The sequence below is a fragment of the Etheostoma cragini genome, chromosome 6 (genome assembly GCF_013103735.1).
Source record: "Etheostoma cragini isolate CJK2018 chromosome 6, CSU_Ecrag_1.0, whole genome shotgun sequence".
Taxonomy (NCBI): domain Eukaryota; kingdom Metazoa; phylum Chordata; class Actinopteri; order Perciformes; family Percidae; genus Etheostoma; species Etheostoma cragini.
In genome coordinates, this window is record NC_048412.1 from 15,104,187 (window position 1) to 15,125,019 (window position 20,833).

General features: G+C 38.8%; 1 protein-coding gene across 7 annotated transcripts in view; it reads right to left on the reverse strand.

The window, feature by feature from the left end:
- The window catches only part of hdac9b (histone deacetylase 9b), a 36,440-nt gene extending 15,958 nt beyond the window's left edge, over positions 1-20,482 (reverse strand). The window contains exons 1-3 of one of the 7 annotated variants that reach the window (XM_034873983.1): positions 20,355-20,482; positions 18,917-18,980; positions 18,668-18,706 (exon numbers count right to left, since the gene is read on the reverse strand). Coding sequence is in view for 4 of the 7 variants with exons in the window: in XM_034873981.1 (XP_034729872.1) it covers positions 6,795-6,903 (109 nt within the window). In the remaining 3 variants the exon portion in view is untranslated. Of the gene's footprint in view, positions 1-6,485; positions 6,758-6,794; positions 7,362-18,667; positions 18,707-18,916; positions 18,981-20,354 lie in introns of those variants that run through there. The other 6 variants (XM_034873984.1, XM_034873981.1, XM_034873980.1 and 3 more) reach the window with 6 other exon arrangements.
- Between the last annotated feature and the right edge of the window lie 351 nt (positions 20,483-20,833).

Genomic DNA, 20,833 nt, shown 5'->3' on the forward strand with positions numbered 1-20,833 from the left:
CTATTATATCAGCTTTTCGGCTCTTATATAAGAAAGGAGTTCCCAGCAGAGAGACAGAGGGAAAGCGTTACAAAAACCCTCCAACACACACACACACACACACACACACACACACACAGCTATGATTCGGTGGCTAAGTGACAACTTGTCTTAAAACATGCTCAAAGAGTGAAAACAGCTAGAGGGGACTCCCATACTGTCATTTTTCTTTCAGTGTTCTAAAAACAGCTCCCATGAAATGACAGAAGAGGGCAATGGCTCGGCAGGCGCATAGAACAGGCACCTGTAGAACAGACCCTTCTCTCCTGACAGGGAATATTAATCTTAGCTTGTAAGTACTTGACAAAGGACTTTTCTGTAGCAGGCGCCGTTACAGGGGCAGATGAGAACCTGTGAACCTTAGAAGGGCTTAGAGAGTCAGACAGTGCTAGTGCTACTTTTGCCTAATGGACCTAAATTTAGCAACAAAAAACACCTGCTGCCTGGGAGAATTCACCACTGAGATATCTAATTAATCTCATATTTCATTCTGTACTCTCACTGTGACTGGCATTAAGGATCTTCACTTTGATCAGCACATCAAGCTGAGCCTCCATCAGAAAATCTCAGACATTGGTTTAACAGGATGGGAAGTGGGAGGGGGAGGAAGAAGAGTGTGAAATCATAAGATACCTTTGATAACCAACGCTGTATGCAATGGCTCTTGAGGAAACCGCAACAGCCTCATGTGTCTGTGCTACTCTTGTCAATGTCTGTCCAATGTGTCGACAAGAATAATGCTGGATGGAATGACAATGCGGAGGCAACATAATAAGGTCCTAAAGGTAGGTAGGGATTCAGCTCTGCTGAAGCCTCTAACTGATGATTAATTTACAACTTATATTCTACATGATTGACATTATTCTCTGTGCTGATTGAAACAGAGAAAAGGTCAAAATATGCCTCTGTGCTTTACTCAACCATGGACACAGGCACACGTATCTACTGTGACAAATTTATAGATTACATTGTTTAAGTCAAGTACACCCTGAAACTACCCAAGACTAAAGTCTGCTGTTTCTATATTACAAAAATACTCCTGAAGCAGAGGAGAATACGGAACCACCAGTGACTAGGGATAAATATAAATGCTTTTCTGAGCAGGGTCTTAATATAGACAATGTGCGAAAGACTGTCACAGTTGCGAGGCCGCCTGCTCAATTTAACACGGGCAAAAATAAAAGCGCAGTGTTGCCTTTATGTAACTTTCAGGTCACTTTTGAAATAATCACTCGCACAGAAGTGCCTGTCACTTCTTGTTCAGCCATTAGCGATCATGACCATTGATCTGAATATTTTTTTACGGGTAAAGAAAGGTTTTTCCTATTTGGTGGAAAGTGCACATATGTGTCTCTAGGCACTACTACACAAGAGATTTATGAATGACAGGTCCCAAATTTGTTTTTAGCACAAGGCAGCGACAAGTACCCTGCACCATGCCCAAATTCCTCCCTGTGGATGGCCTGCCGAGGGGGGATAGGGTGACTCATAGCCTGTGACCACACTCCCACTGCAGCGTTGCACCGCCGGTGTCCCCAAAGTGTTTATTTTCTATAACCGATCTGCCTCTCATTAGCCTTGGTGGTGGTTAGAGTGACAATCACAGCCTTAATTTGAGATGTTGGATGGCTGTCTTTTTTTGCCTCAAGCCACATTAGCAGGCATCCCACCCTGGTGAGAGAATAGACACACATCGACAGGGACATTACTATTATGTGAGGAGTCTAAAATACATAGATATATGTAGTTAAACATCAGAATAAGTTATTGTGCAGGTTCATTTTGTACTTTTGGTTTTAAAAAACACCTTGACGTTTCACTGTGATCTTTTTATCCCAACTACCATATTAACTAACGTGAGAAAAAGGTTAACATTGTAAACGTTTCCTGCTGAATATAAATGGGGATGCTATTCTCACACCTTTACATGTTAGTCTGCACATCGAGGTACTGTCTGTTCAGTATTCAGATTTGGTCAAAAATAGAAAAAAAAGCACAACTCTCAGCTCTTTTAAATCAATGCTGAGACCTTTCTTTTTGATGTTGCCTTTCTTTAAATGATTTCTTATTTCTTATACTGAAGTTGATTTTTGTTGAAACTGTATGTCAATCAGCAAGGGTAAGATCAAAATGAAATGACTTGATTAGACATTGATTTGACTGTTCTGATGAACATTTCCTAAACAATTAAGCGCCAAAAGGGGAAATTTTTATCATTGTTGAATGAAACGCATATTGAAGTGAATTGAGTAACTTGGTGCCTTTTGGGATGTTTTGTTAACAATTTATGAGATTATGGTTGTGGCAATTCTGGGGGTATTTCTGAACAGGAAACAAATATAATAACATATTTTATTTGGAAACATATTTCTGAGAATTTCTCCAACGCGGGTGTGACATAAATGTTATGGTAAAATCTACAGGCAACAGTTGGAGCTGTTCAGAATTTTGCAAAGTTTGCCGTGATTAAACTAATCCTTATAGTGACGACTATACTCTAGTGTAAAGAGAAGTACTTCCACTCTTGGTTATGGGAAACCAGAGTACAAAGTCAGAAATATGGTTCTGCCTGTAAGGTAGCGTTCCTGCCAGAATGCTACCTTATTGGTCAACAAAGTTTGGGTTTTTACCAAATGATTATTGAGCTCCAACGTGTGTGGGGCAGCGGCCTTGTTTAACTGTTTTTTAACTGCTATTTAATGTTTAATTTCTTAAACCGCACGTAGAGTCCAACCGATATTATTGGCAAATATTAGGCATTTCCCGATCTATCAGTATCAACATTTATAATGACATTAATACTCATTCATCAAAATTATTTATAATGACAAATAAATAATGCTGATTAACGAATATGGTAAAAATCTAAACGGACTGTCAACCATGTTATGAGCGTTGGCGTTGCAGTTTGTCCACCAGAGGGCGCTCTACAACCTCCCTGTTGGCAGCCCTGATATTTTATTTTGTTAATGTGATTTTGTTCAAAAGGACTTTAAGTTTCATATCTTAAATTAGTATTTTTACACATTTTATTTTCATGAGAACTCATCACTACAAAAAACTACTGTTAGGGAAATCTGTTCACATTTTGTAACGCAGTTCTGGACTTTTGTTTTTATATATATATATATATATATATATATATATATATATATATATATATATATATATATATATATATATATATATATATATATATATATATATATATATATATATATATATATATATATATATATATATAAGCCTATTGGTTTTTTAAATAACCAAATATTCGTATCGGTATCAGCCTTTACAATCCATTATAGGTTGGGCTCTACTGCATTGTAACTTATATTTTCGCATTTTGTGTTGACTGTTTGTTTACTGCTCTTTAATGTTTAATTTATTTTACTGCACTGTAACTTTTATTGTATTCATCTTTTAATGTAAAGCACTTTGAATTGCCCTTCTGAAATGTGCTATACAAATAAAGCTGCCTTGTCTGATATGCCTTCCGTGTCGCTTTAGCAAATCGAACACATTGCGTTAAGTGTTGGTATAATGTTGATAAACTGTTACAGTAGTTATTAAAAGCGCCCCTGTTGAGTTTTAACAAATGTAGCCAAGTGTTTACATTCATAAATATTTATTAGGTGTTTTTGGTTAATAACAGTGAACATGTTGTATATGTACTGTGAAATCTGAAATATTGTATTGATGCCAACACTGTTGTTATAGTTTTGTTATAGTAAAAATAATTGCATAAATACAATGTTACCCCAAAACATCGCCTCAATCTAAAGTGTAGTTTTCTATTTGTACTGAAGGACCTGTTGCTATTTGTTTTCCAGTAGAAGCATCTTAGAGCATCTTTACCCAATGTGACCATGGACCACCATCTTTATATAGTGTTTAAAGTATCATTGAAATAAAAAAACGGCAATAAACATAATGGCCCACTTCGTGTTTACACTTTGAACATGTTGTATGCATGCGTTCAGTGAACTTGAGATGGTTGCTGATCTAAATTCCCTGTCTGGCAGTATAAATAGAACCAGAGATACAGAAGATGTTGGAGGACAAAAATAAGCTGATGCTGGGGACTGCAATGTGGCGCTAGATCTCTCATTAAGTGCCTTGTTATTTTGAGCAGCTGGCATGTCTAAGCAAGAAACAGGTCTTTATTTTTAAGACTAAGGCCCGTCCTTGCAGCTGAGTTGGAGCTGTGGCTTGCAGGCTATCTGCTAACTAACAGGGCTGAGCTGTACCACCACGGGCTCTTCGTGAAGGGGAGCCAGGAGTCCAGTAGTCTATTGTTCTGCCCTCATACATAGCCGTGTGATCATTAGCAAATTCCTCTGTTAAGACTTTTGTAACATTGTCCTCTGCGGAAACATTGGCACCATATCCTATGTCAATAAAATTCCTAATCATAAACAAAGAGTCAATTTCCTTAATGCTTTGAGCTACAGCAAACACACCAACCAGAGGAAAGCATCCTTTAGCATCACTGATAAAACACAAGCAAATAAATGTGCTTTTCTACAACATGTATATTAGGAAAAAACAGAAAATATGCAAAAAGCTAATATATTTTCAATTGGGCTTTCTGTTAAACACACTCTTCCCCCTTCTATTACCAAAATAATAAGTTGCTCCATTTTTATAATGGGAATCTGTTAAGCAATACTGAAACAAAAGCACATATTCATTTGTGTTATTTTGCACAGCCTATTTAGCGGTGAGCACTTCCAAAACGAACGGCCAGGCAACCTGAATGGATACAGGATACAGACAAGAGGACTTGAAAGGTAAAGCATTGTTACTGTCTGAAAGATCCCTATTCAAGAGAGCTTGCATATTTATTTTACATAATATTTTGCACTCAGGGGAAACTAATTAGTTTTCCTTGTTGGAGAGCCCATCTAAGGACAGTTGTGGTCAGAACTTTGATGTTACTTACACTAATCAAAATAAAAATGGGATTATGCCTTTTATTTTTTTAAGAGAAGTAGAGTATCATATTAAATGTCAAGATGTTTGCTTTAGAAAACAATATACAAATAAACTGTTTAGCTGGGGATCACTTCAACAATATTCGTGACAACGGGACAAAATAAACCCATCCCTAGGTCTGTTTTAAAAGGAACGTGTCTACTCAACCAACAACATTCACATGACATCCAGTATACTCATACAACGGCATCCTGGAGTAGAATCTTTAGACAGATAATATTAGTCACTGTCAAATGATTTACTATAAAATGGAAAGAACAAATTAAACCGGCAAATGACAGAATTCTCTATAAATATCTGTTCCAAACCACTTATATCAGGAGCATGCCTAGATGAAATGATAACGCACAGACGCCTAATCTTAGCAGGCTAATGCCATAAGCTGAAAATAACTCACCTAAGAATAGCTGACCCACAGAATAAGCAAGGGGCCTGAATTGAGGTGCTCAGTATGTCTGTTGTTTGGCTCATAGGCCGGTAAAGGAGAAGAAGAAAGCCCTGCTCCTGTAGCCTGATAGTGAAATAACCCGCTCTATTGACAGAGACGGAATGTGTCATCTCCCTGTCATCCCCGTCTTATTTTTAAATCTCCTCACGTTTAGCCCACTGCCTCTGGATGTTTTTAAGTCACCCATTTTGCTTGCCTGAAGTCAGAGTTGGGTATTTTTCATGTTTAAGTTTTTCGAATTTTACAAGAAAAATAGTGAGAATATATACACACACACATAGAGAGAGAGAGAGAGAGAGAAAGAGAGAGAGAGAGAGAGAGAGAGAGAGAGAGAGAGAGAGAGAAGTGATGGTAAAACATCTAAATGCAAATTTAACAATTAGTTAGAACTACTGCCCATCATGTTGTCCCCTTGTACTGCAGCACTCACATGACTCAATCCACACTTTCTCATTACACATGCTTCTCAGGAACCCACATGACAATGTTTTCTAAGAACATAATGCTTAAACTCTGAAGTAATTTCCAATGACAATCTTTGCCATTTTGTCAATAGCTACATGCTGTGAAAAAAAAAGGTGTGACTCATCTTGAGTCAGTGAAAAAATGTTACTCATACTGATGTCAGCTATGTCCTCTTCAAATCAATTCTCAGGTCAAAAATAGAACAGTCAATGCCTGTGTTAAATGTCCTGAGAGAAACCTTTCAGTTGTCCCTTCGGTATTTCTGTCACAGTTTTTCCTGTTCCCTGAAAAGTGCATGCTGACATGGAAGCTCGCAAAACACAACATCTCTGTGTCCACAGACACTCCTTTCAGGCAACTAGACCATAGAAATCCTTATTTTAGTAGAAAAACAACACTCTATGCTTGTTAAATATATTAAGATAAACAGCCCTTTTTAACTATTTGTAAGACATCTTTTAACACAGATTAAGGTAACAATCACACTGACAAATTCAAAATATGAAGCAGTGTTTGCCATCACAAGTGCAAATACCTTGATTCAGGAAGAAGTGTTTGATCCTACCACGTTGCTGTGCTGAGAAGCTTTGAGTTTTCTTTTCACACAGAATAAAAGACCGGCTGAACGCAAAGAGTTGAGAGTATATGTGAGAGAGGGAGAGGGAGAGAGAGAGAGACAGAGTGCATGTGTGTGAGAGAAGCACGGACGATGTAAAATAGCAAATAAGTAGGAAGGGATTCAGAGATAGAAGAAAGGCAGAGATTGGAATGCAAAGACGGGAAAAAAGAATAATAAAAACTGAGAGTCCTCAAAAGGAGAAGAATTGCCAGGCTGTGTGATCACCTGAGTTGTTCACGTTGTGCATCTTGCTCTGGTTGGGGAACGGCTGGTATCCAACGCGCCCTTCTGTTGTGGAGAAACTTGACTCGCCCTCGTAAATCGTCTGCAGCATACTCCACTCAGCGCTGAGGTCTCATTGCAAGCCTTGCGTTTCCTGTCACCAAGAGCCACCCCTCAGCCACTCAGGGGAGAGACCACGACAACAGGCAACTCTCTTCCTTCCTCTGCCTCCTTCTCTGATAAACCACTCTCACTGTGGAGCAATAACACAAACTGTACACTCTCACTGTAGGGCTGCCACTCTCCCGCTGCCTGCTTCAATCTGGGTCCAAACACTAACAGTTTTAGGAGAAGATGGCCAAGTGCAGCATTTTTTCTTCTCATGTGCCTCTTTCCCTATTCCTCTCCAGTCTGTGGCTTTTCCTCTCCACAGCAAAGTGTCTGAGCAAAAAAAAAATGTAAAGCTGATTTGCTAGGAAAGCCGTGCACTGTGTAGTGTGCACTGAGCACCTCGCTGAGGCAGTAATGCAAGCCAGGGAGGGAGCAAGATTCATTTGCATGTGAATCAACAACTGCGTGGCCCACAGGTGACAGAAATAGAACAATGGCCAGCCCTGGCTAAAAATAGGTCAGGCGAGGCGCGGGGATTGGAGCAGCATTGATGCGTTTAAAAATACCACACCAAACACAGCTGTCTTCTTCTGCTACTGCCAGAAGGCATGTCTCCTGACTCCCTCTCTGCAGATGGAGGCTTGATTCCTTTCTCTCTCTTTTATGATTTGTTGAACCAGTCTCTCTCACTCACTCTATTTATGTCTTTATTTTGTTCTCTCAGGTACATGGGTGCCTGAATGATCCATTTCTGCCTTGACGTACTTAAAAAGGCACATTTAGAGTTCAACTTTGTGGAGTATATGTTATTTTATAGGTTTTGTAAAATGGCTGTTTGTCTTTTATACAATTCACAAAACATAAAAATAGTGTATTGACAAATAGTACAAAGTATTAGGAGATTATATTTCAACAAACACAAATGCAATAGTATTTTGGTCAAAATCTGCATGTGTTACATAAAACAAACAAGATATGTTGAGTCAAGCCAGACACTAAATGAACACTGTGTTCATTTAAGACACAGATCGTAACCTTGCTGCATTAGCTAAGTGTATGTGTCGGGTTCAGTGTGTATCCAGGGCAGTGTTGCTGCTCAGGAAGCATGCTTTCAGCTAGCCAAGGAAGCCAACTGTAGGATGCCATAACAGCATAATCACAATTACATAAACCTCTCAAACTGTGTCAAGAAAACCTCTCCAGGAGTACACATCCCATTTCCTTGAAACACACTTGATACTGTATACAGCAGGGATTTTTTAGAAATTGCAATCAAAACAGGACAGTCCAAATATAAATCTCATGAACCTGAATACTGCATTGTGAACACCAAGTAGTTATAAAATAGGACTTTTTCATTTAATATTACAGCCCAAACTGTAGTTAATATGATCTGACTCCAGCCCATAATAGTCAAGTCAAATGTTCTATCTGACCACTGATGCAGGGTTGGGTTTGTGGCCAAGCAGCCTGTGCCTTTAAATTTTTCATCTTCCTTCATAATTTGACCTGTCCCCCAGCCAGGGGCGTGGAGCCAGCACGGCTATTTTTAGGTCCTGGGCTCTGACGACTGGGCTACAGAGACACAGAGAAGGAGTTTTACTGTGTTGTTTCAGCTGGACAAACATTTAACCTCTTGATCCTTTCATTACACCACAACCAAAAAGCCAAGAAGGAAATGCACAGCTTGCAGGCTCGCCCCCAGACATAAAACAACTCTTAAGCTAATGTATGATATTGTGCTACTTGATTATTAATTTTAAAAAAAATAATGATGAGGGACACATGTGATTTGATTCATTGCTATTTCTCTCAAAACCTAAATTAATCATCTAAATAAAATATTCTTTAGCTTTGTTTACTTGATGTCATAGCTGTACTAGCTTGATGTTTGTTTACTTGATGCAATAGCTGAAAGAATGATATTCACATACATTGTCATTGGCAAATCTATCAATAAATGATTACTCTAATCTCCCCTTAGTGAAGAGAACAGATTTAGCAAACTCCTTATTGTGAATTAGTTTTGGCAGTCAAGTTGGATACGATGGTGTGAGAGATAACAAGCTTTCAAGTCCAAGGTAATGATAGCTAAAGACCCAGAGTTCCATCTGTCACAGTATCTGTCCGAGCAGGCACGATCTAACCCTGGAGGCTGGCCTTAACATAGGCTAAGGGATAATTGATCAAAAGAGGAAGTGAGGCTGTCACATGAATGATGATGATTATGGCAATGGAATCACTATTTTTGACATGACAATGTGATTTTATTGCAAGTCCTGAAATTAAAAGGTCGAAGCATATTTTGCAATTTTCCTGCTACTGTGATTTACCGTGAAAAATACTACATGCTGCAAACTCTGTGTCTTTCTGATTTCTTTGCACTTGTAAATTAATAATTAGTTCCCATAATCAGCTTAAAAAACCTTGGTCAACCTGACCTACGGCTCCTTAAAAAAAAAACAGAGACATTCACTAGGAAACGTTAGCAGAGATTAACCTACACTTTTTATTTATACATAGCTTCCTGAGGCTAATGAGGGATTGTGGGATTGAAAATAGCTCTGTCTAATAGGCAGGGTCCAGTAAACCTGCAATGTGGCAAGCCCATTATAGCTCCAACTGCGTCACTGGTGGCCTTTGTCTACTTTAGTCCTATTAAAGCATTTAAGTGTGAACGTCAGCATCACTGCTGGAGAGCCACTCTGCTTCGCTCTCCGGGGCATGGGCCTGTCTGTCACCTACCTCATATCAAACACAAACTGTGTGTGTGCGTGTGTGTGTGTGTGTGTGTGTGTGTGATTATGAGTGTCTGTGTACGTGCATGAGCATGAGCATGTGTGTTTGTTTTGACATCAGAGCACTGACTTGGAGTGGGGGAATATTAGAGATGAGGAAACAAGTGGGCCAGACCAGTGAAGTGCCACAAGCACTTTCCAAATTTAAATGAAAGGCCATTATAGCCTATTTTAGAGAGCAATAGATGTCAGTAAACACACATATGCACATCCAACCATACACACATCCTCATTGTGTTATTTACTCCAACTAAGACAATATACGTTATCTACTGGGACAAGAAATACAACAAAGAGATACTTCCCGCCATGGTACCTCAGCTCTTTCCATTCTATTTTAAGAAACTGAAGTCATAACCTGGGGACCTGCCTACTCACATTACCACAATTACTGTACCAGTTCCAAATCATCTCCCAAGTTCTGTGGCTTAATCACCATAGCACTGCTGCCTTGTGATACAATGTGGATGATGAAACCCAGCAGGGAGGCAGACTGGAGAAGGAAGCGAGCTGAACTTAAGTGTTGCAACAAATATGAAGACAAACACTGGCCCTAATTTGAGAAAATGTTGTAGAAAATGTTTGTTCCCCTTAATAGCAGATGATCTATGTGTGGGCGGGAATGAGTCAGCCATGTTTTGTTGTTCCGTGTTCTCTGAACTTCAAAGCTCCCATGTACCTCAGAGGGGGGGGTTGTATTGTAAAATAAACTGCTCACAAAAGCACTCGCGTAGCCCTCTTACATGATCTGAACAAATAGATGTTTATTAGAATCTGTTTTTATCAAATGTGTTTAACCTACCTCTCTTACTTCCTACCTATTGCTTGTCTTCCTGCCTGTGTGGATGCAGAGTTTCATCATGCTACCCTGGGAGGACTGTGGCGGATGTTATCATTGTCAGTTGCTGAGTTCTGCAGTCAGAGAGGATGACCCTCCCAAGAGAGGGGCTGCATACTAACGGCAACTTCTGATGTAACCATGCCACCCCCCTGAGTTTCTTCTCTCTAAAGGACACCCCACAGCTCCAGGGGCAGCCATGGTACAAGAGGGAAATTACCTCTCCACACCAATTACCTCAATGCCCGCCATCTTACTGCCATCAGCCCCTGATGAGTCACTGCTAACTGTGAAAGAGTTCCTAGCTCAATTTAGGGAGTAATGCTATGGCACAATCCTGCCCCAGTCTCTGTATTCAGATTATAGCATGCTCTATTAGCTACCAAGTCCAGACACTCTAACTGCTAAAAACCATAAGTAAAGTTTTCTCACTTCAAACCCAAGCCCATTTCCCCTTTACCTTGCGGTCAGTCTCATAAAAGCACAAAGGCACTACAACTGTTGATTTGATGGTAAAATCCAATTAGCCTGTACATCTGGATTCGGTATGTGAGCGTCTTTCCCCACTAATGATTTGGGTGCTCTTGTTTTTATTGGGTTACTCTGTCTGGCGTCCTGTGGTATTTCCTGTTGGACTTTCATGGTGATATAGAATGCACTTAACAGGTTGGATCAAATAACATGAAAAAGCATTTAAAGGCAGTCATGTTTGGTATTTAATCTTGAAACATTGCCAACAAAGTTTTGCAGTGCACCTAATACCAGTTAGATAGAACCCATGTAGAGAGAGAGAGAGAGAGAGAGAGAGAGAGAGAGAGAGAGAGCAGAGATAAAAAAGACAGCGGTGGTGCTATTCAAAGAGACAGATGAAATAACATAAATCCTTAAAAGTAAGAAAAAAACATTTCAGAAAAGTGTGTCCATTCGTCTGCTGTGAACCTTCTATCTGTGATGTGAGAGATAGAGTGAACCATAAAAAACACAATTTTAAAGCATCCACTTATTGTGCACTGACCTTGAGGTCAGCTTACTTTCTAACTCTGAATAGATGCCCAATGCCCTGCCTTCATCTGCTGCCATAGGCTTTCTAAAAATAGATATGGAGCACAAATGTACACTGGAAACAGAGGGCAGCTCTCAGTAGGTTTACTGATCAATGTGCTCATCTCTGCTGGAAACCATTGATCCACTATTTGTATCAAATTGACCATGTTGTTGTTGAAAAACTTCCATCCCATATTTAATCACGACAAGCCCACTTTATGTTCCACTCTGCCCACCTTGCCCAGCACCTTCTCTCAAAACAACACAACTATTGATCCTCTAACGATATTCTAACACCAAAAGGCTTAGCATCGATCAGAGCCTTTGAAAGATCATTCTTAATGTCCGCTGGCATTTTAGCACGCTATAAACCAATGAACATGACGCAGGATTCAGAGAAAACTTTTCTGCCTCTAACCAGTGTGCAGAATCATTACATCAGTGTCTCTTAGACCTGCATCATTAAAATGCCTGCAGGAGTTAAATGCCTCATCTGTATCATACAAACACACTCGCCCAAACAGAGACATGTGACTTTGATGGAATCCAGCCCAGTTCAGCTGACCTTAGAAAATCCCTGAGGGATTAATAAAAACAAAGGTTCTCTGTTCAGAGGCATCCTTCCAATCCATATCCTGCTGGTCAAGCCCATTTATGAGTGGATAATCATAGCATCATCCCTCCCAAGTGCCTGGGGACTATTATTTTAATAAAATAACAAAATACATATTTTTGGTATTACCAAAAAGAAACACTTAATCAGGCTTTGTCCTTTGGCAAAATGCCAGCAATGTTATTACAGTCACAGACAAAGTACAAACAGTTTTCACCCAAGTTCCAGATTTTCTTTTAAAGGCACAAATCTCACTTCAGTGACCTGAATATGTTAGGCACAGTGTGTTAATAACCCAACAACACAACAAAATGAAGTTGTTTAATGATAACTTATGCTTACTTCTTGACAGCTATTCTGGAGTTGTCAATGACCTTTAAAGTCTCAAGTAAAACTCCATTCATAGATTTTAAATGATCATCTAAAAACAAAAGTGCAACTGGAAATCAATTACTATGGGAAGGGTGGGCCGACGCTTATTGTCCAAGCCACTTCCCCCTACGCCACCACTTCTTTACTTGACCACAGCACGGTCACAGTCCTCGCCTCCTGTGGTGTCTCAAAGGTCTGGGACGCAACAATACCTCAGACAAATAGCTCTTCCTCTGATTATTAAGGTAGTGCTTTTGCATACCGGGAAATGTCCCACAGTGCACCCGCCACCTCTGTTACAATGTTAATGTCTGGGCTCCTCCATATGAATAAACCTGGAGGGGCTCCAGATGTGTTTTTAAATGCTTTGCTAGAGTGACCTTGAGTTTCTGCATTGTATTACAGCATCATATACATTTTTCCACCATAGTTACATATTCACCCTGACAAGCCATCATATCCTTATGCAGTGGCTGGCTTGTGTTACAAACTCCCAAGTATTTGTTAAAGACAATGTTCTAGTTTTGCAATTCCTATGAGAGTGCCTAAACAATGTAAAGAGCTCCCTATTTCCTTTCTCTCCTCAGAGGCAAATGCATGGTTCAGTGGTCCTGTCATTTGTTTGGTGGGAAAACAATAATAGTGCTTTAATCGCTTTAATCACTGATGGATTTCTCGTGTGGTATAAGTATTCAGTTTTTCCACTCATTTCTTTCCACTATTTGTCAAATCACTTTTATATCACACTGAAACTATTATGTTGTATTGTGGTTTGTGTCATTGCATGGGTTTGTTATGAGTAAGATTTTACACATTCCTTATTGATCAACAATCAATTCTCCCATTTGTGAGTTTTATCGGCTTGACTGAGACTGGAAAGCGTAGAAGTAACTAAGGCAGCAGGACTTGTAATTGTGGGACAGTGTCCATGCCAGGGTAAAATCCCCGGTAAATCCTTCAGCAACAGTGCACCCTGCAGGTTGATTAAAACAGCAACAAGAAATGAAGAAACCAAGAATGGCTAGAAATGCTTATTATTTAGTTATTACATTTTATTTTCCATAGCACACTCCTAGGACCAGGAAGGCAAATACTCACAGCAAACAATGTACTAAAGCCACTAGACAGCGCAGAGTTGCAAGGAGCACGTATACCGTAGAAGTACAAATCAAAACATTCCCTTTGCAAACAAATACACATACACAGCCGAACTAACACACACATGATTACAATTCCACATAGCAATGCCACCATGCTGTGCTTGGGTGTGGCTGCAGCGTTCATGACCTCTGCCTTTCATCTCAGATCCAGTAACCAAACTGACTTTTCAACCAAGCCCCTTTAATAACACAGAGCCTAACAAGCTTTGGCCGTCTCTTTTATAAACCTTGTAGAAATTACAAGTGCAAAAACAAAAGTGGTTTCAACTGTGTGATCTCCACAAAGCTATGTGTGAAAAATCAGAAGATGAAATTAAGTTCAGAACATGGATGTTTCCTTTTGAACTGAAACATATATGACTCCTACCTTTAAAAGAGAACCATAGACCTCATAAATGAGAGAAAGACTCCTTAGCTTCTTCTTTCTTATTTTGGTCTGCTCACTGATAAAAAAAAATCCATTTATTGATGTTATTCATGAGTAAAACTTCCTTCCTTACTATCATTTCCTAGTCTAAATAGACAGCCTTACTTTTTGGAAACCTTACATTTTGTCAGCAGCTTGGCTGAGATAATGCCACTTAAAGCTAAAAGGGAGAATTTAAAGAATGCTCTCCTGTTTTGGTAACAGATGGGCTGGTAACCCTTTCACACCTATCTGGCCACAGAGACCTTTACGAGGGCTTTGCTCTTAGATATCCAGTCAGTGTGTCAAATCTCTGTGTAATTCCTGGATCCGTTTGTTCTGCACATTTCACGCCAAGTGGGGAGGGGTTGCGGCCATGACCCCCTGCAGTCCCATAACTCACAGGATTGGCTGAGAAAGGTGCCAGATACCCACGGATGAAAGGTAAAAACAAAGAGGTGTTTAGCGTGATGCATGGCATCGCAGTCAGGGCCCCAGAGGTGATGGGATGGCACGGAGTGACAACTAATGGGCCCCTGACGTCTGAAGTTTGTCTGTTTCTGCAATCAAGGAAAACGGCCCCACCCTGGGAGAGTTAAGTGACAGTCTGCCTGTCAGGCTAGGCATACCAAGAACTCTGAAGCACAGCTGATTTATCATCTTCACTGATTACACCATGCAGATTTGACAGACCAGGATCGAGTTAGGGCAGGGGGACTCTCTGTTGTGCCCTGTCAATGGGCACACTGACAGACATATAAGCAGATAAGTAGATAGGCAAGAAACATATTTAAGGTAAAAATAGACTGTGAACAATAGCAAAGCCATTAAGAAAAATCTCAACAAAAGAATTAACTAAAGAATAAAAAACCAAATGGGCGTCATAAATATGTTGCTTTAGCAAAAAGCCTATTAATCTGTCTTGGATCTACTGTGGGGCTGGATGAACAACACTGAAAACATCAGGCAAACCTCCATCAAACACATATTCAACTCAAAATAGTTTTGTGGCACCTGGGCTACATTCAGATGATCTGCACATTGTCCCCTTTATGTACAGCCACACAGGTGTGAACATGACCCAGGACTGCACTGTGCATGCTTATGTCTAACCTCAAAACACTTACAAAACACATCAATGAGACTATTCTAAAACATAACTAAACATATAAAGTTATACTACTTATATTGCAGGGGAAACAAATGCTAAGATGTTTGCTAGTAATGCAAATGATCAGTGAGTTTAGAGGCTACAAGTGGAATAACAAACAGCATCATGAAGTAGGTCCGTGGCTGCTCAGCAATGATTTCTAGGCAGATAAACTGATCTTAGCTGACTGATTTCTAACATCACATGTGGATATGTTGTGCCCTTGCTAGATCAACCAAGCTCTCATCTCTTGGCCACTGCAGGGGTGTTCACAGTCTCACACCAAGCTGCTATTGTACAAGCCACATCCTTGTCTTAACCTGGTATCTCCAACTTGTCACATCTTCATTAACCAAGACAAACTCTTGTTATCAGTTGTTGACAATGTAGAGTATTTGTAGTTTACAGTATTGAAAATTGAAAATACAAAGTTTTACAAGGGTTAAGGTTTTGAAGAGCTCAGAGCATGTTCTCAAAGCAGAGGAAAAACATGTGATATGTTGAGGTTTTCGAAAATGCACAAAGTTTCAACCTGGCAGTGACAATTTGTTCAGTTTTATGGGCATCTTGTGTGGATTACAGTAATAGTAATCTGTGTCCTGAAAGCCTTTTTGTAATAAGAGTTTTGTATCTCAACACATATAATTGCTAGTTTTATCCTGTCATCTAAACTTCCTGTACTGTGCAGATAATAAGAACATAACGATGAGCCCCTGTAAAACAGACACCAGAACCTTCCTCTGGGCATCAACAACGCCCCTCCTCCTGCAAAAACTCACTGACCCAAACCATAGACCCAAACCCATTTTTCCAGTCTAAGTGAAATGTCACGTCCAGACCTACAATTTTTTCTCTTTAAAGAGAGAACACAACAGCCAAATATAGACTGCTTGCCTTTATGCCTCCTGACATACATCAGGCTCTCGGGTTCTGCTAACAGTGGTTAATTTTGGCCGACTGCCATGTAGTCACTTACTATTAAGCATCGTAACTGTACAAAGAAAATTATAACCAACAGCAGATTGTACACTGTTGCCTGGTAACCTAATGCCATGTTGGGGAATCAACTTGTTGTGGAACAGAAAACACTTACAGCCAGAGCCAATAATAGAAACATATCATAAGTATGTTGAAGAAACAAATGTCACTTCTTAATGTGTGTTTATAAGAATTTTGGAAGTGTTTCTGTGATTGCAACCAAATGAAAATCTGTTGAAATTAAATCATTACTATTCATCTGTCATTTTTCAAGTGAAATGATGGATAGAGTGTGAGCTTATTTCCATGTGAGAAATCAAGCTAAAAAACACATTATGCAGACTGGCACCAGATGCTGGGTACTAAATATCAAAACTGTTTTTATGTCTTTTGGATCATGCAGAATTACATAAATTGCACCCTCCCAAGAAATATGTGGATAATGACAGAATTGAAAGAGCTAACATACAGATTTGTACCTATTATGGCATCTCATAAACATAGCCTAATACCTAAAAATATGTACTTTGCAAGGCTCCATGCTCATTGCTCTTCTGTGTGAAACATGAGAACATTACAATTAGGCTAGAAATCCTAACTATATCAAAAACTAACACAATAGGCTATAACATATTATGTGTTTGGTTTTACAAGTCTTTTGGGCATCATATATTTGTGTGTTTACTTTGTTTAGACACAGTATGTCATCATATGTAACTTATTATGAATTTTGGAATTCTTATAAATGTCCCATAATGCTTTACAGTATCTTGAGCTCCACAAACTCATTAAATTATAACGCAAAAACAGACCCTCTGTTGTAAAACAGAGTTAGGGCATGAAAAAATATGCATTCACCGTGAGCTGTAAAGTATTAGTTGGTACAACATACACAACCTCTTTGTAACAAGTAGTGCAAATCCTCTGCTTCATACATTACTTATAACAGCTATAACCTGGTCACCTTAAACTCATAAGAACTCATTAATCACCCTGAGTCTAATGCTATGCAACTCTGCTATGCTGTTACATGTAAGTCCTTTCAAGGTGTTACGAACAAACAAACATAATAGGCCTCCGTCTAAACAGACCAACCTGTCAGTTTAAGATTCATTATGCACTATTAATGTGTAATGACATTTTCTGTCATAAATGTCAAATGGAATTGAACTGGGTTTTATTTGGGAAGACATCATTTCATCTATTTCAAGTATTCCCTACTTTACTTTTCATTTACGCCAATACATGGGAAGTAAAAACACTAAACCATGAGACACTGGCTTTACCTTACTGTGGATTGGAAAGCAGCATACTACTACTACTACTACTACTACTACTACTACTACATGGCTCCTTCACAAATAATACTAATGCTGCTGCTATTCTACCATAAGACTGTCAATATCTATGTATGTTTTCCATTTTGTTACATTGGCACTCCTGTACACTGAAACCCTTGCACTGTATACACCCACACGTATACACAGAGGCTTACAATTGTGTTTTTCCTACAATTCCTTTGCGCCCATTTGAGGCAGAAGACATTGATCATTCTGTTATGTCATACTCTACGTCAGCTGGCACAAAACAACACAGCATTCTGTCTTTCAATTGGAACTGCAATTTCTGCTGCGGGACATTAAGGCTGCCTTTACACTGTCACGTTCAGTCAAGGATGGCACACAAACCCAGGAAATAAATCCACAGTGACAAACCGTAATTCATCTCTTCCGTCACTTTAGTTGTGAGGGGAAAAAAATAAAAAGGCATTGTATTCTCTCCACTTTAAAAATCAAGCTCTCACTTCTTATGTCATCTCTGCTAGAAGCTGACTGATTATTCTGCGGAGTCTCTAGAATATATTAAATGGACAAATCTGGCAGATGCTAACTTTAGGTCAATAATAATCTCCGATAACTAACATGCATTAACCAGCAGGGATGTCACATGCAACATGCTGCTTCTGTGAAATCGGTTTGACAATTCTATAGCCAAACAGGCCAACTTATCAGGTCCAGTGAATAATTCACAGATGCCGTCCAAGATTTGTTCTATCAAAAACATTTTGTCTAATTAACACATTTATTGGTACTATGAAATTATGTGTTAAGCTAAGTGTAAGGTGCTGCTAAAATGACTTTCTCTCCCTGACACAGCTCAGATGGTACCTGCCCCCTCAAGCCATCTGAGCAGTGCAGACATCTGTGAGCATTAACCTGCCAAGAAAAAGTCCAATGTAAAAATATTATAAAAATTCTGAAATGGAAAGACAGCTGAAGGGTCGTTTGGAGTGGCTTTGAAAGGCTTTTCAAGTCAAGAATGAGCAGTGTTTTTCTTGTGTTGCTGTCTAAGTGCAAATCTTATGTGTACTCTGGAGCGTGTGTTGTTCTTGTGTTTTCCTGTTACCTTGCTGAGCGAAGATTGAAATGCTGTCACATATGACATCTGTGGAAAGAGCCATAGTGACCAAAGCCATTACACAAGAGCCATTTCAAATGAAACACATCTGCTAAAAGTTTTAATTGGAGTGACATTGTATCCACCAAAACAACTGAGAACCAAACTAAGTTTATAATATAAACTTCATTACAACAGTTATACTGTCAATTACCTGTAATTACTGAAAGATATTTATGAAATGAATAAGCTCCTCACATTTGACTTTACCCAGGCATGTTCATGTCAGCTTGCAGTTCTGGTTCTGTTGTAGCTTCAGTAGCTTAAGATTCAACATTGTATTTGTCACATAATGTGCACAGTACGGTGTACTGATGTTAAGAGTTTCTCTCCGTAGACTGTGTATGGTGCCAAATTATTAAAATAGAAAAACAATATAGTGAAAAAAGCAAAAGCAAACGTGTGTACAAAGAGATTAAACAAGGTATAAAGCAATTAAAATTAGCTCCACATTTAACAATTAGAACAACAAAATACTGCCTACATGTCATGCATCATAATAATGATCTAATAGCATACTACTACTACCACCACTACTACTATTACTACTACTACTAATAATAATAGTACACAAATAGTCATTCTGCATTATGGCTATACTTCTGATAAGTACATTTTGTCACTTAATTAAAAGTACTTTTACTTGATTAAACTTTTGAATGCAGGACTTGTGCTTATAATATGAATGCTAAATAATTTGAATACTTCTTCCACCACTGGATATACTGTAATATAAGGCACCTCTGAGAATTATATACGCACAGGATGGAACTTTGCTTATTGAGTATTTATGGCCATAATTAGTGGACTTATAGTTGTTCAAATGTATCACCCTGCTCACATTCCCAATAGATAATATTTAGTATAATATAGCTTAGCTATAAAAACTATAAAAATATTAGTAAAATCAAGGAGTTATGCAGCCTGGTTGATTAACGAGTTTTTTAATGAGGACTTTCACACGTCAACCACGTTTGGTACGATCATCATAGACCGCGAATATTAAATATATATAAAATCTATGAATCATATACATTCATAAACATGTGTACATATGACAGTCTGCATTACACCTTACGTATATGGAAAATAATAATAATAATAATAAAAGTAACGAGGATTACGGTACGTTAGTCACCTTAGCAAAAAACATTTCCATTTCTGTGGTTGAGTGGAGAATGTCGCAGTGTTATAAGCATAGACGGCATCACAGCATAAGAAAGATAATAACAGACAGTTCCGGTCCACTTTAATTGGTGGACTCACAATAGAAAAACCCACTGTGACCGCAGAACCATTGACGATAACGACGTTAATTCAAGTATCAATGCGCCAAACTACGTTAAGTGTTAGCAAACTGTTTTCTAGCTAGGAACATAAAACCATTTTCAAATATAGGCTAAATATTAACTCTTTGCTTACACAGACTGTACTGCCATTTTATAAACGCAATTTAGCGGCAATATATAACTTAAAAAACCCCAAAACTTAACGTTAGAACACTAACGTTAGCTAGTAATAGCCTACTCATTCTTAGCAACACCAGTTTACCAAATACATTTTTTTTTCCACAATATAGTTCGCAAATATCAAGTCGAATTTGTTCAACTCAGATACTTAGACATTATTTATATACCTTGAGGACAGGGTTGAAGATTGACGTGTGTTGTTCAGATTGGAGAACATGAGGGATGCGATAATGACGACAGAGCTATTAATAGTTTAACGTGCTAAAAGAGAGGGGACGATATAAAATTCTAGCCAGGGTAACGAGAGACGAAGGCAGTTCCGGTCCGTAGCCTAGATCAGGTGCACCTGTCTCCTGCGAGTTCATTAATCATCTCCCGGTGTGAAAAATAATTTAGAAACTAATCTGGTGATCATTTCACTAGTAGCCTCCTATATCCTTGTGTACACCTCTAAACAGCTCAGATGAAACTGGCTTGCATGTAAATAATGAGTGCATTTTATTCTATCTTAACAGCATAATTTACTTTTTATTTTTTACTGTTAAATTCTACCTTATGTTTTAGCCTAGGCTACTTCAACAGGAATTATGGATGAAACACTCGATTAGGTTCACTGCTTGTACATTGACTATTATTTGCTTGTTAT